At 44.4% G+C, this 22,970-nt stretch overlaps 2 protein-coding genes and 1 long non-coding RNA gene across 5 annotated transcripts in view; 2 read left to right on the forward strand and 1 right to left on the reverse strand.

The window, feature by feature from the left end:
• The window catches only part of s1pr2 (sphingosine-1-phosphate receptor 2), a 20,321-nt gene extending 15,168 nt beyond the window's left edge, over positions 1-5,153 (forward strand). For both annotated transcript variants that reach the window (XM_086054700.1, XM_086054701.1), the window contains exon 2: positions 1,217-5,153. In XM_086054700.1, the coding sequence (XP_085910826.1) occupies positions 1,342-2,457 (1,116 nt within the window). In that variant the 5' untranslated portion in view covers positions 1,217-1,341 and the 3' untranslated portion in view covers positions 2,458-5,153. The remainder of the gene's footprint in view (positions 1-1,216) is intronic.
• Positions 1-9,761, reverse strand: part of LOC147134389 (uncharacterized) — a 14,639-nt gene extending 4,878 nt beyond the window's left edge. The window contains exons 1-2 of the long non-coding RNA XR_015089987.1: positions 9,511-9,761; positions 6,250-6,409 (exon numbers count right to left, since the gene is read on the reverse strand). This is a non-coding gene — a long non-coding RNA (uncharacterized LOC147134389). The remainder of the gene's footprint in view (positions 1-6,249; positions 6,410-9,510) is intronic.
• On the forward strand, positions 9,534-22,904 carry dnmt1 (DNA (cytosine-5-)-methyltransferase 1). Of its 2 annotated transcripts, XM_086054696.1 has the most exons (35): positions 9,534-9,783; positions 10,120-10,156; positions 11,112-11,219; positions 11,322-11,526; positions 11,611-11,683; positions 11,976-12,057; positions 12,139-12,176; positions 12,248-12,299; positions 12,403-12,486; positions 12,580-12,689; positions 12,783-12,901; positions 12,984-13,076; positions 13,153-13,304; positions 14,073-14,260; positions 14,429-14,443; positions 15,603-15,783; positions 15,878-15,975; positions 16,079-16,223; positions 16,318-16,433; positions 17,021-17,222; positions 17,306-17,439; positions 17,521-17,697; positions 18,054-18,278; positions 18,368-18,560; positions 19,085-19,175; positions 19,288-19,428; positions 19,559-19,841; positions 19,925-20,066; positions 20,701-20,867; positions 20,941-21,118; positions 21,795-21,990; positions 22,064-22,227; positions 22,325-22,441; positions 22,522-22,615; positions 22,696-22,904. In XM_086054696.1, exons 1-35 carry the CDS (start codon positions 9,737-9,739, stop codon positions 22,731-22,733), a joined length of 4,485 nt encoding a protein of 1,494 aa, XP_085910822.1. In that variant the 5' UTR covers positions 9,534-9,736; the 3' UTR covers positions 22,734-22,904. The 2 variants fall into 2 exon arrangements, with proteins under 2 accessions (XP_085910822.1, XP_085910823.1); XM_086054697.1 differs by lacking the exon at positions 14,429-14,443.
• The last annotated feature ends 66 nt before the right edge of the window (positions 22,905-22,970 follow it).

Consider the following 22,970-nt stretch of genomic DNA (forward strand, 5'->3'; position numbering starts at 1 on the left):
TTTGTCCAGCTGGCAGCCCCCCTCCCCCGTCTTGAACTCAAATCATCTACCTGAAGATGAGATCTGCATCTGAAACCGGGAACGCTCTGTCTCGCAGAATGAAATATGTTCCCCCAAAGTGCCGTTTAAGGTCCCTGACAAGTCACCGGATTATTGTTGCAATGCAAAAAGCAGCGGAAAGCTTTGCGTGTGGGGGCGTTAAGCGTGTTTCTTGATGAGGAAACGATTCCGTCTCGGTCTTCCAGTTTACCAGGTGGAGTTGAAGCGCATTACTTTGTGAGTCCAACTTGCCACTCATAGCAAGTTTTTTGGGAGTCATCTGGTCAGTGGCGTGCAAGGGGTAAAGGGGGGTACAGTGTGTTCCGCTTATCAGACGCTAACGCTAATCTGCATGCCAAACAAAACTCAATGCAGCTCTGCTTACCTCTTAGGTTTGGCATGATGGCAGGGGCGTCACACCCAAGTGGGATGTACTTTTACATGATAGATCGAAACATTGTTGTCCAGAAGCTAAATTTTTGGCAGTTGCTTGAAAGTGGCAAGGATCTTACCCCCGCATAGCCGTCAGGTCATGGGCCAAGAAAGTTCATCAGTGCGTGGCGGTTATTATGGAAATGAACCAAATTGGGACAAAACAATTTGGCGAAATTCAGGCAGAGAAATAAATATTCACTTGGTTGTTTAATTTTACACTTGATGTTAGGGCTGCAAAAAAAAAAACAAAAAAAAAAAACCTGCCTCATTTTGGTCGCTTTACAAGACCAAATCGTTTATGTATAATTAATCTGATACTGTTTATTTTAACAAAGATTAATTTATTGCTTGAGTTTGTTCAAAAAGACATGAGAAGAGGACCCTGAAAAAAGAATCGCATATTAAATCGCAATTGCAATAATGAAGCCAAAAACTCCAGAGGCACTCTGGAGACCAGCTATTTTTAAACTAGACATTTAAATGTCCCAATCCAAACATATTTTTTTCAAGAATATCTTCCCAGCAGGCCCATTCTGATGAATTTTGCGTTTGTGGAATATAAATGAAGCAGTAAAATGCACTCGTTTTAAGCCATCTCCGGGGGCGGCCATTTTGTCTTCTGTCGACTGAAAACGACATCGCAACTGCTCACAACGACCAATCGCGGCTGACCTGTTTTCTGAATCTGAGCCGTGATATATTTATAACAATAATAACACCCGTCTTCCCTTTGTTTGCGCAGGTGACCCACGTAGCGCTCCTGAGACGTGAGTGCGGGACAGGCGTTCTCCCTCCTTCCCAGCCGCCCCCCCGCCCCCCCCGGCCGCCACCTTCCCTCAAGGCGAGCGTCACGGCCCCGCGGAGTGAATGAGTCTTTGCTGCGAAGCCGCCGTGGTGTGCCAGCTCGTCGCCATGAGGAGCAGATACTCCCAGTACTACAACCGGACTCTGATCCCCTACCACTACGTGTTCGCCAAGAACATGACCCTGGAGGACCTGGACAAGCGCTACGAGGACAAAACGTTGCTGACGGACCCCAGCATCATTATCGTGGTGCTGTGCACCATCATCATCCTGGAGAACCTGCTGGTGCTCATCGCCGTGTGCCGCAACAAAAAATTCCACTCGGCCATGTTCTTCTTCATCGGCAACCTGGCTTTCTCCGACCTCCTGGCCGGCTCGGCGTACATCGCCAACATTTTCCTGTCGGGCTCCCGGACCTTCGACCTGGTGCCCGTGCAGTGGTTCATCCGCGAGGGCACGGCGTTCATCGCTCTGGCCGCGTCGGTTTTCAGCCTCCTGGCCATCGCCATCGAGCGCTACATCGCCATCACCAAGGTCAAAGTGTACGGCTCCACCAAGACGTGCCGCATGTTCCTGCTCATCGGCGCCTGCTGGGTGACGTCCATCCTGCTGGGCGGGCTCCCCATCATGGGGTGGAACTGCATCGACGACCTGCCGCGGTGCTCGGCCGTGCTGCCGCTCTACTCCAAGAAGTACATCCTCTTCGTGGTGACCATTTTCAGCCTCATCCTGCTCTCCATCGTCATCCTCTACGTCAAGATCTACCTGATCGTGCGCTCCAGCCACCAGGAAGCCACAAACTCGCCCGCCTACGCCCTCTTGAAAACGGTCACCATCGTGCTCGGCGTCTTCATCATGTGCTGGCTGCCCGCCTTCACCATCCTCCTCCTGGATTCGTCCTGCACCATCCGGTCCTGCCCCATCCTCCACAAAGCCAACATTTTCTTCGGCTTAGCCACGCTCAACTCGGCGCTCAACCCCGTCATCTACACGCTGCGCAGCAAGGACATGCGCAAGGAGTTCCTGCGCGTGCTGTGCTGCTGGGGGGTGCTGCAGAGCGGGCGGCCCGCCGAGCGCTGCCTGGTGCCGCTCAAGAGCTCCAGCTCCCTGGAGCACTGCACGCACAAACACGAACAGCAGACCACGCCCATCATGCAGAACTGCACCACTTGCGTGTGACGGCGGCGGAGGGAAGACAAAGCGGAGGCAATGGCGCCAGCGCGCGAGTCGGGATGCGACGCCACTTTTTAAACGCCAACAACAACTCCACGTTGGGGTGCTTGGGAAATGTGAAACTGTTCGTGGCTACTTTGCTGAAATCATTTGGAAAGTCATTTTAACGGATGCTAGGCTGGATTTGCACCGCATGGTGTGACGCAATTCCGATTTTTTATTCTTTTTTTTGGACTCTTAAGTGGCGTAGTTGGGATTTCAAATTCATCCGATAGCCTCACAGTACTGAGGTTGAGGGTTCGAATCCTTCCTGTGTGGAATGTGCATGTCTTCATTGGTAGAACCTATCTGAAAATGAGAGAGCAACAGCTCAGATGTACCGTCAGTATGAGCCTGACGTTTTCGCAACACACAGATTGCTGACGTATACACATTTGCGTCTTCCGAAAGGACACAAACACGGTGCCTTGAGATACGAGATTAATTCATTGCGTGATCACACTCGGTACTCAAAACGTTCATGTCTCAAATGATCATTTCCCCTCGAAGTAAATGGAAATGAATTCATTCATTCATTTCATTAATTCGGAACGACCCCCGACCCCGCCCCTCCAAAAATGTGTTTGTCTTTTCTGATAGGAAAAATAGCACTCACTATTATTGAACATTGTAAAAAATGAGTCATTATAACAATAATTTAAAAATAATAGTAATGAACAGCTTGTGCGCCGTGATTTAATGATGATAATGACAATGAAATATAGTCATGCAGACACAAACGAATTGGAGTAGCACTTCTACAATTACTGTAAATGACCCAATAAGATACTGAAATATTAGTCATTTCTGGCAGAGGATAAAGACTATATGCCTGTGAGTACTGTTATATTATCTTTCTACGTGTATTGCTCCACCGTTTGTGTTTAAATATTGCTCGCTTAAAGGGTTCCAAAAACCACAGATATCGACGCTAACTTTTAGCATGCCAATGCCAATCTCCATTATAAGTGAGCATTAAGCTATTGCTCCATGAAAGGGCAACGTTTGTTTGCTTGTTTTAAATATACAGTAAACTTCAACCAGTAGTGGCATTAAACAGCTTGAATCATCTTTTTTGAAGAATTGTTCACTATTTGCCAAACTGCCGCTTATTGTGAAGTGATTTGAACCGAGTTACTGCCAACATACAGTGCTCGTCAAGTATCTTGAAAATCTCGTAAGATGGATCATTCGTATCTCAAGGCACCACTCTAAAGTCATTAAAAAAACGCTCGGTGTGAATCAAAACGGCCAAAGCAAAGGACGTTAATTATGGTGTAAATATGCTACATTAGGCTATAATAGCAAAATATTAGAAAACGCAGGCTCCCATTTAAATCATTGGGGGGGGCGGGGGTACAGTCAGTCAACGTGATGTCCCGTTTAATATTTGTATTATTTATCAACCATTATTTTGTTCCATGTTCACTGCCCTGTGTTGACATGTGTGCGGTTATTTCTGTGCAATTTGGGTATGCAGGTGTTCCGCCGGTGTAAACACAGCCATACGGGATGTGTGCCACTCGACAGACATGTACATGAAATCCGAATTGAGCACTTGGACCTGCAGTGTAAATCCAGCCTTGGAAGCCCAAAAAAAAAAAAAAAAAAAAAAGACAATCTTAGCACCACACGTGAACGTGTGTTATCCCGCAGCGTCTTCAACGCAAAGCTTTCAGCGTTGCACTTTGTAGCTCGTAGGCCAAGCTCCCGGCACCTGACGCCTTCGCGTGCGATACATTTGGGATTTCCTCTGAATGGATGAATGCAAAGTAAGAATCTTGACGATGCTATGATTGTAACACGAGCCATACGATTGCTACTCCTCTGCATTGTATTGTACTTGATGAAGATGACTCCTGTTCCGCTTTAAAGAAACAAAAAAAAAAAACAAAAAAAAAACAAAACAACGTATCACAAACGAGGACGTGTATACAGGACATATTAGGCCTTCGTATTTAGAAACCATTCCACGATGCGCGCCATCGGCTCAAAGCAGGGCTATATAGTCCCGATATAACCTTACTTAAAATCCATTTGAGTAACCATAATCTGCTTCCTTGTAATGCATGGAATTGTAGCTCATGACATGTGTATGATGTATTCCGGCTTCCATCACTAACCCCCTTTCTAGAATTTCCCAGTGCCGCTTTATTTTAACCGCTCATCTTGTGTATGTATCTTAACGGTTTTTCCTTGAAGGGAAAGCACATTTCCTCTAGCGATTCGCTTTGACTGGTTATTTGTCCTGACAGTGTTGTTAGCAACGTCTCTGTTTGCGCCATCGAACTTGGCTGAATGTATGCATGAAGAAGAAGAAGAAGAAGAAGAGGAGGTTACGGGGCAGGGGTTCCGTTGTCGACAGTATTACTGCTCATCCTGACTCACTGTGAAGTCTTAAAACATACAAAAAAAAAAAAAAAAAAAGAGGATCCCGGTTTCATTTGTTCGCCATATGTCTCGCGTGCAACTCGAGCTGCGGGAGCAGATCTGGTTTCAAACACCCCGAACCTGGGAGGTCGGCATCATCCTCATTCTCTACAACTTCCTGTTGCCGTAGGAAGTCCTGTTGTGTTGTTTTTTTTTTCCCATGTTGTCCGGTTCCTGTTGTTCAGGATTATACTCCCAGTCTTCCTTTGTGTTTTATTTTTATTACAAAGAAATAGTAGGAAAAAAATAAATAAATCACATTCATTCACACTCACGCAGCCCAGCAGAAATGGTGAAAAGCACTTTGGCAGCTTCAGTGATGTCTTTTTTTTTTTTTTTTTTTTCTTTTGAGGCCGTCTGTCATGTGTATCACTTTTGTCGCGTCGCCTGACTATAAATATATTGACATGTATGTAAGTATGTATGTATGTACAGTTTATATGTGTGTGTTTATGTATGAGAATGTGTCTCGTGTGCAATAGCCTTTTGTTTTCTGTCCTGTAGCACGCTGCCTGTGTCCATTCGGTACAATCTGAAACACTAATGTAGGTACATTGTTTTTGTTTATTGCATTCCTTTTTTTTTTTTTTTTTTTTTTTTTTACAAAATAAATGAAATACTAAACATGTTGTGTTTTACTTTAAAATCATTATAATTTTTAAAAATATATTTATTTATTTTTGTTTGAAAAACAATTAAGGTAGAAGGTTTTTTGTTTTTTTTTAAATGGCCCCCAAATTCTTCCATTTCACAAAACATTTGGACATCACTGACCAGGATGACTTTTGGCGAAATAGCCGAAATAATCAACCATTCACCTTTGCATTCAGACCTACGGGCTGTTTAGAGCCTTCAATGAAACTACATTTTGATGAGAGAAGTAGGATACACCCAGGGCACGCAATATTTGATTAAATTAATAAAATAATAATAAAATCTGCCATGTTCAAAACGAGCCAAAACTTGACATGTTAAAAGTGCACATTGTTTGAAGTATCCCATTTGATTAATTTCAACGAGAGTAGAAAGCATTAGAGGATGCACGGAAATCAAATAAACGCCAACAAGGTTGCGGGAAAACATGAGCTAGCTCATGAACGAATGAAATTGAACCAAACTGCTTGTCTGTTAATCACGCCTGTCTTACTCAATAGAATTGTTCAATTCCTCAATGGCAGCGCTGATGGGAAGCCGGGCAGAGGGCAAGGAGAGTGAGATTCGGGGTGTGGCGCTGACCAAGAATGTCTATTTGTAAACTGGCTCATTTGAGAAATGCCCCCCAGAGATGTTTTTGGGGTCTGGGGGAGACTCGGGCGAGGGTTGACTTACAGCGGCCTCGGGAGAGTTGGGCCTGTTTCCTGTCAGCCGTCCAGGATTCCTGGGTGGGAACATTGGCTGAATCATCCCCAGGAGGCTGCGCCGGCTGGGAAGGTGGCCAGATCGCTGCACAACCTTATTCCTTGCAGGAAGTGACATCAGATGCTCAAATCTGTAAGAAGTCACGCATGCACATGTAATCCAACCAGCACACTAACAGAGTGAAATAACTTCATGCAATAAGATGTCAAGTGAAAATTATTTCTAAACATGTAACTAAGGTGGAAAGATTTTTTATAAGTTAAAATTTAAATGAGCTATTTTATATGCATGAAAATTGTGCTTGTATCAACTCTGAACGCACATATTGTATTGTCAGTGGTCACGCCTTATGAGCAGAAATACTAATGTCACACTGCCACCTGGGGGTTGGGTTATGTACTATGTTCTTTGAGATAACGATAAGAAAATCTTTGATGGAGCCACAGAGGGAAAATTCTAGAGCTATAACAGAAATGACAGCATGCATCAATTGTTTAAAGAAAGAAAGAAAGAAAGAAAGAAAGAAAGAAAGAAAGAAAGAAAACCCGCTTGAAATTTGTCATAAAAGACAGTTGTGCACAATCACTTTAAATAAAATACATTTATTTGTTCGTGTATGAATGTTTATGTTTATGTGTATGTCTTTATGAACACGGATGTGTCAATACTACAAGTACAAATTTGGGGTCAAAAGGGGTCTGCAATTTGACCCAACCTTTTCACAAAACAACCAAAAAACGTGACTGTTTTATGAAGAAATGTTATTGTAATTTCAACAAATAAGAGGTCAAATCGCCCAATTAACGCTCGGATCCTTTTTGAATTTTACCCACATTATTTTGACCGAACTGTTTTTAGCGCGATAAAAATGAATACAAATAGAACAGCCTTCAAAACAAAGGAAATGTAAAAGGAAATTAAATGAGGATGTAAATTTAAAAAAAGACAGATAGAAAAAGGCTATGCTTCCTCATGCTAGGGACATGAGGGTTTACATAAACACATTTAAAATCAGTGCAAGCCTTTGTTCATCCGAGTACTTAATTGATTGTCTGAATTTGAATAAGAATAAGAATAAGAATGCCTTTATTGATCCCACAGTGGGGAAATTTTCATTGTTACAGTAGCAAAGATATAGGTCACACAGGGGCGGCGGCATAATGTGGCCATTAATGTATAACATTGACGGCAAACATTTAGAATCAAACCTATGTAGATATACGCAGTAACATGTGTATATACACATGTGTATACACACCAACCTACATCTACATAAAAAATATGAGGAACACTCATTTCGGCCTGTACATAGTACAGAGGAAAAAATACTCTAAGTGACAGTGCTGCAGTGCTGTAGTGAAATGTAAGGAACAGCATTGGATAAAAATAAAACTAGACTAACAGTAGTGGGGAATGTTGAGTATTGCGTATTGTGTGGCTTTCTTCCAAGGATTTACAACAATTAATGTGACATTTGTACATTGACAACAAAAGGTGTATGAAGTAACCAATATTTGCGCAGAATGTCTTGTTATTCCCAACGAAAATATTCTAACGTGAAAAAAATCAGTTTGGAGATGAAAACCCAATGCCTGGCGAAGGCGACGTCATAACTGCGAAGAAGAAAAAGTCATCATGTGCTCTTTGGCTCCCTGCGTGATATTTGCTGTATGTGACGCGCGACACGGTTGGGCTTGTCCACGCATTGCGGGATGTGCTGCATGGTCCAGTCTTCAACTTTTGGAGCTGAAGATGAAGACGTCTGCCCTTACCAGGCTCCTGCTGTCGTACTGTAAACTATTTCTTGAAACTGTTCATTACAGCTACACTCACATCTGATCTCATCTGCATAGCCGAGATGTCCGGGACCTGACTGGGACACATTCGCTGAGTTTTGCTACAAACCTTTTGAGGAAAAAAAGACCTGGTCTGATGCTCAGCGTATCTGCAGTGGCTTTGGTGCTGACATTGTGTATATTAGAAACAAGCAGGAGCAAAGCTGGCTGGAAAGTACCTCAACCTTGGGTGCGCACCCCAAATGAAATGTTTAATGGTCTCCGTCGAACTACTCGATACGCGGAATATCTTTGAACTGAATTAGAAATGTGTTCTCATCCACCCTCTGCAGCCACCAGTGACGTGTGGACCGGATTGAACGACCTGGTAGATCCCGGCAGATTCATGTGGTCGGGCCACCACAAGGTCACCTTCACCTACTGGGCTCTGGGAGAACCCAACTACCATGGCAGTGTCAACAAAGATTGTGTAGCATTGAACCAGGTGTGATATACTCAGTAGAGACCACTTTAATGAACACCTGCACAATAAATTGAAATCAATATAATTTGTCTTGCAGACTGGCGGTTGGAAGATGGTGTCCTGCACAGAACTAAACACCGTCATGTGTAAAATGTCCAAAAAGTATTATCCACTTTCTTCAGGTAAAGCTACTAAGTAGACAGTAACAGCCTCAATTGTTGTGGAGAAAAGTGAAACTGTAAAGTGCGAATGTAAGGCTGTTTATTTGTTTCTGTTTAGTAGACGTGTTTTAAGTTTCTGTTACTACTAAACACCTAGTATTTACAATGACACATTTTCGTGTGCTGTTTTTGTGCATTTTTCCTCAAGGTATTAATGCAAATGTAATGCAATTTATTGACGGTGATTACTGTGAGGAATTAACCTACTTGATTAACTGTCTAACTTTTGAATGTTAAAATAAAGAGACAAAACAAAAAGCATCTCTTGGTAATTGAATAAAAAAATAATTAAAAACGTTTGTGGATGAACGAAACAAGTGGAGAAGCTGCATATATACTTACAATAACTTGACAACTAACCGGAAACATTAAAATATATACACTTAAAGCAATGTCACCCCATAGAACTTAGTGAACATGTCAAAATGAATAATCATTTTCATGCACCAATTAATAATGTATTAATTCCATGCAGGATGTCACAGATTTCGAACAAACCTAAACAGCGAAGTCTTATTTTGTTAAACCTGAGCATGGTTTCCGCATGCGCTGTCTTCCTCAACTTGTGTCCTCAAAACAAGAGGTGGGCTAGTTTATCTTACTCAAAAATAACGACTATTCTATCATACATACATTAAGCAACGAAGACACAATTCATCTAAAAAGTTATTATTACATATATAATATGTTTTTCATAGCAAATTGTGCCTCTATTGAGGTCTAATACTTTACTATATTTGAGGTGTCTTACCCGTGGGGCTCTGCGGTGGTACAGTCCGAAACGCCCAGCTTTCCGCGCGAAAAGACTACCCAGGCGCGCCAATTGCTTTCCTGGCGTCCATTCCACAACACGACCCATGATAAAGCTGAGCTTCACCGTTGCACTCGCTCTCACGCTCAGCCGTCGCTTTTAGATTCCTTTTAAACCCATTTTAAGTCACGCTCTTAAACGTCGATTTTACTGCCCGCCGAGCGTCATGCCAGCCAGGACTTCCCTGTCGTTGCCAGAGGATGTCAGGAAAAGGTAGGCGACCGTGTATAATGACCCGGATGCAAACCTGCGCTGTGCTCAAACAGTGCCACTTCATTCTGGGGGGTTTTGTCTTTAACTTCTTTTGGCCTTAACGAATCTCAGCTGCCGTTTACTCGCAGTTGCTGTCGTTAGCATGTCGCCACTTGACCGTCGCGTCCCATTGACCACGTTAGCATGCTCGCTAGCGCCCTAGCCTGTCAATGCGCGCGCGTGTGTGTGCGGGGAAGGATTTGGCGCCACTATGAACAGTGTCATAGTGGTAAACAAAAGAGAAGCTAACATGGCTGAACATCGTTTTGACTTTTTTTTTCTCACCTTCGTTTAAAGGCTGCAGGTGCTGCACGAAGATGGATCTTCGGACGAGGTGAGTTAGACCGCAGCTGGAAAGTCAACCTATTTTGTCACAGGAGAGCTCTATATTTTGTTTTTAAGCAACAATAAAGTGCGAAGCTCTTTTCTATTGACTGTCTCAAGAAGTGCTAAAGCCGCGAATGAGGCTCACACAGGTATAAGCAATGCCGTTGCGTTTCCCGTGTTACGACGTTCTTCGGCTCTGACGTCGACGACGTAACACGCAGTCGTACGTGCTACGCGTTGCGGTCTGGCACTGAAAAACAAGTGTATTCGTTATCATTCCGTTGGTATTCTTAGGACCCTCCTCATTCTTAATATTAATCTTTGTCAATTGGAGACGCCCCCACCCCCTATTTGCTGAGCTAGATAACGTCCTTAAAATTCACTTCAGCGCTATGCGTTTGGCAAGCGTGTCTGGCACTTGATGTTGTGTGTTAGGCACCTTCAGTGTCACACTGAAAAAGGTTGCGACCTTTGACCTGTGGGAGCTGCCTGCTTTCCTTCAGCCTTGTCTTTTCCGCTCAGCTTGGACAGCTCTGCTTCCTTTTCCTCGCAAAGCACTAACAATTTTGTTTTGCTAGTCTCTTCATAAATAACATGCGCAATAAGATGGAATAGTCCAATGTATAAAAAGGGAAAGGGAGCGTTCGAAACATATAACAACAGACTAAGTTTTTTTTAAAATGTATTTTTCAAATGTGTAATTTAAGACTTAAAGATTATTACAAGATTGATTTAACCTATACGTGCGGGACACTTTAATTGAATCATTGATTACACTTTTCAAATGTTCTAAACTTGAGCGCAGTGATAATGTTCAAATTGCATTTTACAGTGGCTTAAAACATGAAATGAACTTCTGGGAATAAAAACTCTTTGGGTTACATTTTAGTTAACAATTCTACACTGTCTGCATAATTCATAATCATTTCCCTACTAATTGCAATCTTTAATTGTCCTTCCAGGATCACGTGAAGGAGAAGCTCAAGCTGGTGCAGGACTTTCTGCACGCAGACACTCAGGACGCCCTTGGCAGCCTCGAGAAAAAGATGAAAAGCTCAGAAATCTCCATGGTTAGCCCCTTTTTTTTATTTTTTTTTCATTTTACCACCATTGAATACCTAAACTCGCAACATTGTGTCTCACACGTTTTTTTTTTCACCCTCCTCCTTCAGGAGGACTACATCTCCAAAGTGAAGTCCCTGCTGGGAAAGGAGCTCAATCTGGAGAACGGCGAGGAGTCCAACGGCAAAACAAACGGCCTCAGTAACGGCTCTCACAAAGACGACGACGCCGGCATGGATGTTGAGGAGGAAGACGAGGCCCTCAAATCGCCCAGCGCTCGAGGGAAAGGACGCAAGAGCAAGACGGACACCAAAAGTTGGTTTAAAGCACTTTTCTTTACAATGCATCATTTTTAAGTGTCAATTATTTTTTAGCTTTAATTCTTGCTTTCCCCCCTAGAGTCTCCGGCCAGTTCCAGGGTGACAAGGAGTGGTGGCCAGCAACCAACCATCATGTCCATGTTCTCAAAATTGTGCGTTTGTAGCTCTCAGACTTTTTTTTTTTTTTTTGCAATTTACCAGTTATCCACAGTCTTGAATCTGAAAATATTCAACGTCCAACATAGATTGTTAGAGGGCTAAATCAATGAGTGTTTTCAGTGTGCTCTTTTGGAAGGATTGTAGGCTTAAAGCATAATACAACTCATGCAACGTTTAAAAATTAATCCATTTTGATAAATATTTTGCACTTCTGGAAGAAATAATTTGAGCGTACGTTGTCTCATTTGAGTTGGTTTTTTTTGGACAAAATTCCTTATTTTACAGTCAAAAGCGAAAGTCTGAAGACCTGAATGGCGAATCCACAAACGGAGAAAGTGAAGTGAAACAGGACGATAGTGCCGATGAGGTGACTTGTCTTAATTTCAACCCCTGCAGCTCGCTTGTTCACACGTTACCAGTCTAATCATTTTTTTAAAATGTGCCATAGTCCCAGGAGAAGCGTCTGAAAGTGGAGTCTGATGACAAGTAAGTTCCTCAAAACACTTTGAGATGGCACTTCGGTGAATTTGCCCAACTAATATACTCAACTTTGACAGAACTGCTCCTGAAGAGGCCAAGACTGAGACCAAGACAGTTTCTGCTGCAAAGGTAACATGTAATATCATCTTCCCCCTTGGGGCAAGAAATAAAAACAATAAACAATTCACAGGCTTTAGCTCATCCGACATTTTTTTTTTAATGTTCTTTTCAGACTCCGCCTCCCAAATGTCCAGATTGCAGGCAATATTTGGATGACTCAGACCTCAAATTCTTTCAAGGGGATCCAGACACTGCGGTGAGCGTGATTTAAAAAAAAAAAAAAAAAAATTTTTAAATACTTTCCAATGGCGCGTGAAAGCGCATGAACCCGGCGCGGTCGTGTCTCCAGCTGGACGAGCCCGAAATGCTGACTGACGAGCGCCTCTCCTTGTTCGACGCAAACGAGGACGGCTTTGAGAGCTACGAGGATCTGCCACAGCACAGGATCACAAACTTCAGGTAAAAATTCTTTAAAAAAAGAAAAAAAAAGACTATCCAGTTTCTACATGAGTACTTATAAGAATTATTTGGGGAAAAAAAATCCTTCTGCAGTGTCTATGACAAGCATGGCCATCTTTGTCCCTTTGACGCTGGACTGATTGAGAGGAACGTGGAGCTTTACTTCAGTTGCGTTGTCAAGCCAATCTATGATGACAACCCCTGCTTGGATGGTGAAGACCACGCCGCCATACGCATTCACGTACTCGCACTGGACACTTGATGAGGCTTAATTGATTTCTGTTCCCTCTTGAGGCGGCGTTCCTGCAAAGAAACTTGGTCCCATTAATGCCTGGTGGATTACTGGATTTGATGGCGGCGAAAAAGCTCTCATCGGGTTTACCACAGGTATTATTGACACTCGTCCTGTTGTCCTTTCATGTCCTGTCAGAGGGAGATGAAGTGTTTTTCCCTCCCTGTCCAGCGTTTGCCGACTACATCCTGATGAATTCCAGCGAGGAGTACTCTCGCATCTTTGCGCTGATGCAGGAGAAGATCTACATGAGCAAAATCGTGGTGGAGTTCCTCCAGAAGAATCAGGACGCCAGCTATGAGGACCTTCTCAACAAGATTGAGGTGAGGATGATTTTTTTAGACTGTCTCAAATTCTTTCTTTGTATAAATGCTGCTGGTGTTATGTAACGATACAGTGGTATTAATGCTACTTTGGAAAAAAATCAGTTTGTGGTGGTTTGACTCTTGGATATTGGGCTATTTTAGCTAATGACAAACCTGACAAAGTGAGTTTTTCTACTACAGTAATACTTTAAAACTTCTTTACTGTAATATGTTCTATGTTGCCCCGCTAGCCTAAACGCGGCATTTTAATTGCTACTGTTTGTGGACTATGAGCTAAATCAACCCATTTTTGTTCATCTCAGGGGGCGGCCATTTTGTCACTTGCTGTCAACTTAAAATGACATCACAGTTGCTCAGGTAACGACCAATCATGGCTCAGCTTCAGAAAACAGGTGAGCTGTGATTGGTCGTTACCTGAGCAACTGTGATGTCATTTTCAGTTGACAGAAAATGGCCGCCCCCTGAAATGGCTAAAAACGGGTGGATTTTGCCGCTTAACTTATATTCCACAAACGCAATATTAATCAGAATGTCGCATTTAGACTAGTGAAGGCACGTAGAACGTATTAATGGAAAGAAAATTTTGTGGTTGATGTCGCTTTAATTGAGATAAAAAGGTATACGTGCTTTTATATTTGGCGCTTATTTCTTTTTCCTGACTCGTCTAGCAACCATCTTTTATTGAAAAGGTAGCGCAACAAATCTATCACGTTTTTGTGTCCGTTTTACAAATATGGGCATGTTGTTTCTTCCCCCCGCCTTCAGACCACGGTGCCGCCGCCGGGCCTCAACTTCAACTGCTTCACCGAGGACACACTCCTGCGCCACGCCCAGTTCGTGGTGGAGCAGGTGGAGAGCTACGACGAGGCGGGCGACTCGGACGAGCAGCCAATCATCGTCACGCCCTGCATGCGTGACCTCATCAAGCTGGCCGGCGTCACGCTGGGCAAGAGGTACGACTTTGTCTGCCGCGGCGTTTCGGTCAGTGCGAGGGGCTCCGCCTTTTCAGTTGCAGCTCCTCCGAATGCTTCCGATATTAAAGTTGCAGCCTTTCTTTAAAAGAACGATTGGCGTGAAGTGCTCGCTAACGTCTGCCATTCCTCTGACATTCCCTAATGCAGCACGCTGCTGTACTGGTAGGTAGGCCTGAATGCATTGTTGGCTTTTGTGATGGGGAAAAGTTCCATGCCATTGTTTTGTATGGCTTCACAAAGTCGTTTGTGTGTACTAGCGCCATTACGCCATCTGGTTTATCATTTCAAGCCGCTCCATAAGCTGCGTGGCGCAGTGCGACGCCCACACGAATGCAACGTTATCCGAGGCCAGCGTCCTGTCCGCCTTACACAAAGATACGGAGCATTATCCCTCTTAAAAGCAGGGTTTTTATTTATTTTATTTTTTCTGGGGATCAAGCTTTTTATTCGGCTGGTGAAAGATGATGGCATAAATCACGCAAAAAGCCCATCTAGCAGACAGGATAATGGTGAAGTGATTTGCCTCCAAGTGCTTTGAAGGTGCAGGTGATCAGCCCAGTGTTGCCATGGAAACTAGTACATGCTCTTTGAATTTGGAGTCTGCGCCTTCTCACATCTCCATTGTTCACTTGAGGTCCTTTGAATTACTTGGAAAAGCTCCGATTTTACACCCATACGCCTTTGGTTCACGAGCGGTACCTTGTCTCGTTAATTGGCTGGGAGGTGTGATTTCATTATACTTAACTAATACGCTCTTTGGGCTTGCAATTGATGAAACTGTTCCTTTAACAGAATTAAACACAGTCCTCATTTAATTACTAAAGAGCAGTACACTCATACCAATTTCGATTTTTAAATTGTGACATCACACACGAGGGGGGGGGGGGGGGGGAAGGTATATTTTGCGTTTGTCCCGCTTTACTTGTCATTCTACAGCTTCACTGTGTTGCTTGTCCATGTCGCATGGCTGGATGCTTTCGATCACCGGTGTCAAACGCCGGTCCTCGCCGGTCACTATCCCGCATGTTTTAAATGTTGCCCTCCCCCACCACAGCTGATTCCAATGATCAGGATTGTCATCAAGCTCCTGCAGAGTTGATCATTTCAATCAGGTTTGTTGGAGGAGGGAACATTTTCTAAATCATGCAGCATGGTGGCTGGCGCTCGAGGACCGGAGTTTGACACCTGTGCTTTAGATGATTGCTTCATCTTGACATTGCATCGCACGACCACCAGCAAGCCCTTGAGGTCCTAAATAACAACTACTTGAGCTCAAATGGTGTTTTTTTTTGTTTTTTTTCGACCTTTGTATTTCAACCAGGCGAGCTGCCAGACGGCAAGCCATCCGTCACCCCACTAAGATCGAGAAGGACAGCAAGGGTCCCACCAAAGCCACCACCACCAAGCTGGTCTACCTGATCTTTGACACCTTCTTCTCGGAGCAGCTCGAGCAGGACGACAAGGAGAGCGTCACCAAACGGCAGCGCTGCGGCGTCTGCGAGGTGGGCCTTTGCAGCGCCAAGACCGTGGACCGAATCACACTTGTATTTGAATGCGCAAGTCTTTGCGACGTTATTTATTTATTTTTAAATAAAGGTTTGCCAATCTCCTGACTGCGGAAAGTGTGCCGCCTGCAAGGACATGATCAAATTTGGAGGAAGCGGCAAAAGCAAGCAGGCGTGTAAGCAAAGAAGGTGAGCGTGACAAAGATCACGCAACATGTTTTGGATTTATTGCGTCTACATTTTGGAGTTGCGGGAGTTGTCATTGATCGAAGATGTGCCCTCATTGAGCCAGGTGCCCAAACCTGGCCGTGAAGGAGGCCGAGGATGACGAGAACGTAGAGGAGGAAGACGTCCCCGTGAAGAGTAAGAAAGCGTCCCGGGTGAAGAGGAAGAAGCAGACTCAGTGCAAGCTGACGTGGGTCGGCGAGCCCATTCAGGTACTGGCTGCTCCTCGCTTGCTCTTGAGTGCGTCATGAACCACACTCAGGTTTTTTTTTTTTTTTTTTTTTTTTTTTTTCCAATTGCTTTCAGTGCGAGGGCAAAAAGCAGTACTACAAAAAGGTCTGCGTGAATGATGAAGACCTGGAGTTGGGCGACTGCGTCTCCGTTTCTTCAGAGGATCCGGCCACTCCGTTGTACCTGGCTAGGTAAATATTTTTAATCCATGCATTTGTGGGAAGAAAAAAAATTATTTGATCGCAGAATTACTACAGCTACAATCCCTTGTTTTTTTGGGGTTGTTTTTTTTGGGGTGTGCTTTTAAGGTGGAGTTAAATGGATTTACTGCTTGCATGTGGCCTTCTCCAAAGAGACATTTTATGCCAGCGTTAGTTTCAAAGTAGATTTTTAAAACATAGGTTTTCCAATCTGGATTAGCCTTTTAAAAAGCCTCGATAGTGGGCGCCTTGACTCACAAATTTATTTCCCCGTTCAAATTAATAGACCTGTCATTAATCCGTTCCAGCCCCCAGAATACACCAACAAAAAAAAAAAAAAAAAAAATGAAACTGTTTGAGCAATATGATTTCATGCTTCGTTGACCGTAGACGTCGCATCTTTGCCACCAGGGGCAGTATTTTGACATGCATAATCACGGACGTTTCACAGATGCAGTCATTTTTAGTTTGCTTTGCACAGAGGATAAAGAATACATACACCTGTGAGTATTGTCACTGTTCCTTTACTTGGGCTGTTATGTTTACTTTCTGTTTTCCAATGTTTCCTTGTCCGCCAGGATCACGGCAATGTGGGAGGACAACAACGGCAAGATGTTTCACGCCCACTGGTTTCTCCGCGGCACGCAAACGGTGCTCGGCGAGTCGTCCGACCCCCTGGAGCTGCTCATGGTGGACGAGTGTGAAGACATGTCGCTCAGCTACATCCAAGGCAAAGTTAACGTCACTTACAAGGCGCCCTCCAACAACTGGTCCATGGAGGTAAGTCCACCTCGCCGCTAAGGGCGGGGACGGACAAAATGGTCTCCTCTTTTGGGGTGCTCACGGCTGCTTTTGCGCTTCAGGGTGGGATGGATGTGGACGTCAAGGTGATCGAAGACGACGGGAAAAGTTTCTTCTATCAGTTCTGGTACGACACGGATTTCGCCCGCTTTGAGACTCCGCCCAAGACCGGGGCGTCAGAAGACTGCAAGTTCAAGTGAGCGCACGCATTTCTTTTACGCAGAAGTTAACGTTCCTCCGCGCTAATCGCATCATTTCCCTCTTTTTGTTTGAATAGGTTCTGCAGCAGCTGCGTGAGGATTAGAGAGCGCGAGGAGCGGGAAAAGCCTCGTGCCTTTGAGCCGCTGGACGAAGAGCACGACTCAAAGGCGCTCTATGCGTTGGCCTGCTTCAGAGGCGAGCAGTTCAGGGTGGGCGATAGCGTCTACGTGCCTCCCGAGGCCTTTAACTTCAGGTGAAGAGTCTAAGAAATGGCTATTGTTTGTTTTAAGATGCGTGGAAATACTCTTGGCCCCCCACTTTTTTTAAATGATATTTTTGTGTTTTTTTTCAACAAAAAAAAAAATATATATATTTTGGTCCTGCACCAAACTTCTTCCATTCTGCTACCATTGCTTCAAGACAGCTATGCAGTCGTTTGAATAAAGTTACCAAATAAAATCCAAGAGATAATATATTTACATTACAATTTTAAAATGGTTTTTACCAAACTTCAAACATTCAAATTGCTTCAAGACGTTGATGTCGTGGTTACTTAAAATTGCAGTCCAAACAAATGACCCCTCTGTGTATATTTCGTTTTTCCGTCAGTGTGAAAGCAGCCAGCCCGGTGAAGCGCTCCCACAGGAAAGAGGACGTGGACGAGGACTTGTATCCAGAATACTACAGGAAGTCCTCGGACTACATCAAAGGCTCCAACCAGGACGCCCCGGATCCGTTCCGCGTCGGCCGCATCAAGGAGATCTTCTGCCACCGGCGAAGCAACGGCAAGGCAGACATGGCCGAGGTCAAACTGCGACTGTACAAGTTCTACAGGTAGTAGATTGCGTTGCTCTCCTGTGACTGTTTAAAAGAATTAAATACATTTTTTTTTTTTTAATGAAATTGCTTATTTCCTCTGATAGACCTGAGAACACCCACAAAGGAGTGAAAGCAAGCTACCACACAGATGTCAATCAACTGTACTGGAGCGACGAGGAGGTCACGGTCAGCATGTCAGATGTCCTCGGATGCTGTCACGTCGAATACGGAGAAGACCTCACCGAGTCCGTCCAAGAATATTCCAAAGGAGGACCCGACCGCTTCTATTTCATGGAGGTGCAGTGTGTACATTTTATTAATAACGTCACTACGGACAATTTAAGTCAGTTTTTCTTTAAGGCGGAAGTCAACCCAAACATTTTTTTTTTTTCAAGAATATGTTCCCAGCAGGCCTACACGTCATTCTGATTAATTTTGCGTTGGTGGAATATAAATTAAGCAGCAAAATGCACTCGTTTTTAGCCATCTCTGGGGGCGGCCATTTTGTCTTCTGTCGACTGAAAATAACTTCACAATGACCAATCACGGCTCAGATTCAGAAAACTGGTCAGCCGTAATTGGTCGTTGTGAGCAGTTGTGATGTCATTTTCAGTTCGACAGAAGACAAAATGGCCGCCCCCAGAGATGGCTAAATACGAGTGCGTTTTGCTACTGAACACGTTTTTTTTTTAACCCCCAATTGAGGACTGTCCATTTCTCTTAATAAACATTCTGATATACCACCAAAATAAATAAACCCAAGTGTTTTTTGACAAGCTATGAAGTCAATTTTACACATCGCCTTTAATCTTCTCTTGCAGGCTTATAATGCCAAAAGCAAAAGTTTTGAGGATCCTCCAAACCACGCTCGCTCTGCCACGCACAAAGGCAAAGGAAAGGGCAAAGGGAAAGGTGAATAAAAAGGGACTTACTGAAATGTTTCTTATCACGGATTTCGTTGCACTTATTTTGAGTCATTCTCAAAAGGAGTCAGTCATACACCAGCGTTTTTTTTTTTCCCAAGGTAAAGGCAAAGGGAAGGCCTCCGCCGTGCAGGAAACAGCGGAGCAGCCCACTGAACCGCAAACTCCCAAGGTGCATAAATATCGCACTCTGGACGTATTCTCAGGCTGCGGCGGTCTCTCGGAAGGCTTCCACCAGGCCGGTATGAGCTCCTTCCCGCACGGTTAATCGGCCCAATCAACACCGGTCACCAAATGAGCGTCGATTTTTTTTTTTTTTTTTTTTTTTTTTTTTTTTTTTTTTTTTATTCTATTTTTTTTTTCATTGCGAAGGCATTTCCCAAACGGAGTGGGCCATCGAGATGTGGGAGCCGGCGGCGCAGGCCTTCCGGCTCAACAACCCGGGCACCACCGTGTTCACCGAGGACTGCAACGTGTTGCTCAAGCTGGTCATGTCGGGCGAGAAGACAAACTCTCTGGGCCAGAAGCTGCCGCAGAAGGGCGACGTTGAGATGCTGTGCGGGGGCCCCCCCTGCCAAGGTTTCAGCGGCATGAATCGCTTCAACTCGCGCACTTACTCCAAATTCAAGAACTCGCTGGTGGTCTCCTACCTCAGGTGTGGCAAGGCAAACACGGATTGAAGGCGGCTCGCTGTAACGACGTTGAGGAATGGCTAACGTTTGGCTTCCTGTGCTGCAGTTATTGTGATTACTACAGACCAAAGTTCTTCCTGCTCGAGAATGTGAGGAACTTTGTGTCGTTCAAAAGCTCCATGGTGCTCAAGTTGACTCTGCGCTGTCTCGTCCGAATGGGATACCAGTGCACATTTGGAGTCCTGCAGGTACATTTATCCTTATCCAGCTTGCTTTTCTGTTTTTTTTTGTTTGTTTTTGTTTTCCCCCCACCGCTTAACATCCACTATTTTACACATTGTGTGTGACTGATCCTTTTTCATTTTTAAGACAACACAGTGGACTTCAATGTATTTTAAAAGATTGCCATAAACTATTGAAAATGGCAACGTGATAAAATGCATTGGTATTTGTATATTTTGGATTACTTATCCAAGTCCTAGTTTAAGAAACAAATGGTGTTTTTATATAAGGTGAACTGAAAAATGTGAAAATACATTTTTATTTTTTTTTACCGGTTGATCATTACGATATGTTCTATCTATCAATGGGTGCCTATTCAAAATAACCTAATGCCTTACCTTGTTTGGCCATCAATGTAATTTATTTCTACAGAGTAGTGCGCACGGTAACATCAGTTGTTGTGCTTTGACCTTTTTGGAATCGGTTTTCAATTTGTTGCAGCTCTAGTTAGTTATCACTCTATTTTGCGTGGTACGTTTTTTTTTAATTGACATCAGAGAAATCTGGTTCTTCTTTAGAAGCGGTTGTTATATGTGTACTTGGTAAGTAATACGTTGTGTGCTCTCCTGTACATTGCTCACATCATCCCTTTTGAATCAGGCGGGTCAGTACGGCGTGGCCCAGACTCGCCGCAGAGCCATCATCCTGGCCGCCGCTCCCGGAGAGAAGCTGCCTCGCTATCCCGAGCCCCTGCACGTATTCGCCCCCAGAGCCGTCTCCCTCAGCGTGGTGGTGGACGAGAAGAGATATGTCAGCAACGTCACACGGTAAGTTTGGCCTCCGGCGCGCGCGCGCTCACTCTGCGTCAAATACCGCTGTAACACGGCGCCCTGCAAACAGCGGCAACGGCGGAATCTACAGAACCATCACGGTCCGAGACACCATGTCTGACCTGCCTGAGATTCGTAACGGCGCCGCCGCCTTGGAGATTTCTTACAACGGCGAGCCTCAGTCGTGGTTCCAGAGGCAGATCCGCGGCACGCAGTACCAGCACATCCTCAGGGATCACGTGTGCAAGGTGAGCAGGCGCACCGAGTTAATGTATTAGGGCTGTAATGCTACCGAGTTGAACGTGTTGCGTAACAGACGGGAAGCGGCAGTCAAGCCACGTGTCTATTCTGTAAACACCAAGACGGTGCGACTCAGCCTCTGGCGAGTCATTTCAGGGCTATTTTTGGAGTACGCCGAACTTCACTCGTTTGAAACACCATCATGCCAGCATGAAGTTTTAAAATTCTCTTTTTATCACAAAAATATGCATACTTGTCAACCTGTACATTTTCCCCGTATTTTATACGTTTTTTTTTTATCATTTCAAATTGTGTATGCCGTATGACAATTTTTTTTTTCGACCGATCTCGTCTTGCCCATTTTGGCTCTAATCCGGGAGCGTCCGTTAGCGATTCCAACTGCAAATTTCAGCCGACTTTCACGAATAAAGTCCCCCCACCTCACCGTTGAGCGATAAATACTGTCTAAGATTAAAACTAGACGCTGTGTAAGATTATATACAGAAATGTACGGGCAAATGACAATGTGTGTCGACTTTTTATATCCATTCCTTTAGTATCTGTGGCTGGTATTGGCCTAATACGGCGATTCATGAGATGGAGATGATAAAATAAAAAATGTAATGCTACTTAAGAGTGTTACTGTATCTCTAAAAACACTAATATGTATTTTTATATGTAAAGGACATGAGTGCTCTGGTGGAGGGCCGCATGCGCCACATTCCACTGGCGCCCGGCTCGGACTGGCGAGACCTTCCCAACATCGAAGTGCGCCTCAAGGATGGCACCATGACCAAGAAGCTGCGATACACGCACCCGGACAAGAAAAACGGACGCAGCGGCACCGGCGCGCTCAGAGGCGTCTGTACCTGTGCCGGAGGTGCGCACGGGCTCAAATGGCTCTTTTGATGAAATCCGCGCGATGCTAATTTGTTTTTTGTGCGGCAATGCAGGAAAGCCTTGTGATCCGGCTGACCGGCAGTTCAACACGCTGATCCCGTGGTGTCTGCCTCACACGGGAAACCGTCACAATCACTGGGCGGGGCTTTACGGGAGGCTGGAGTGGAACGGGTTCTTCAGCACCACTGTTACCAACCCCGAACCCATGGGAAAACAGGTAACAAAACAAAGACCCAAGCATATCTTGATGTCTTTTTTTTTTTTTTTTTTTTGGCACTACTTTTTCTCCATTTTAATATTTTTTTTAATTACAGGGTCGCGTTCTGCACCCAGAGCAGCACCGAGTGGTCAGCGTGAGGGAGTGCGCGCGCTCTCAAGGGTTCCCCGATACGTACCGCTTTTTTGGGAACATCCTGGACAAACACAGACAAGTGAGCAATCGCGCCGGCTTCTTGAGACGCCGTAGAGAAAGTTTGTGTTAATTGCCATCTTTGTTGTCGGCGCCTGGTAGGTTGGCAACGCCGTGCCCCCGCCCCTTTCCAGAGCCATCGGGCTGGAGATTAAGAAGTGCGTTATTGACAGAATGAAGGAAGAACAGACAACAGGTGACCATGCTTGCCCGTTACCCGCGTCCATTGTTGGAATATGTCTTGCGACTTAACATGTCCCCTGTGTTCTCCTACAGAGAATGTCAAACAAGAGAAGATGAAGGTGTCAGACTAGTGCTTCTTCTCCTCCTGTGTCCACAGTGGATATGATTTAATTCTGGGCCGGCACACGTTTACTGTTCAGAATTTTTTTTTTAAGTGTGCGTTTAATGCCTGTTAACATGTTGCGACAAATTGTATGTAGTTTTTATATGTAATATTTCAAATAAAGCTCTTATCACTTGAATCAGGTGATCGCTGGAATTTTATGACACATAGCACTTGTGATGCAAGCTCGTACCCAATTAGAGTA

The sequence above is a fragment of the Filicampus tigris genome, chromosome 16, assembly GCF_054856515.1.
Source record: "Filicampus tigris isolate MCC_2025a chromosome 16, RoL_Ftig_1.0, whole genome shotgun sequence".
Classification (NCBI taxonomy): Eukaryota; Metazoa; Chordata; class Actinopteri; order Syngnathiformes; family Syngnathidae; genus Filicampus; species Filicampus tigris.

What these genes read in the sequence shown, in the direction of transcription:
- dnmt1 (XM_086054696.1), top strand. Translation starts at nt 9,737, where the DNA reads ATGCCAGCCAGGACTTCCCTGTCGTTGCCAGAGGATGTCAGGAAAAG. An exon ending in AAGATGGATCTTCGGACGAG is followed by an intron (nt 10,157 to 11,111) that starts GTGAGTTAGACC and finishes TTGTCCTTCCAG; the next exon opens with GATCACGTGAAGGAGAAGCT. An exon ending in CCAACAACTGGTCCATGGAG is followed by an intron (nt 17,223 to 17,305) that starts GTAAGTCCACCT and finishes TTTGCGCTTCAG; the next exon opens with GGTGGGATGGATGTGGACGT.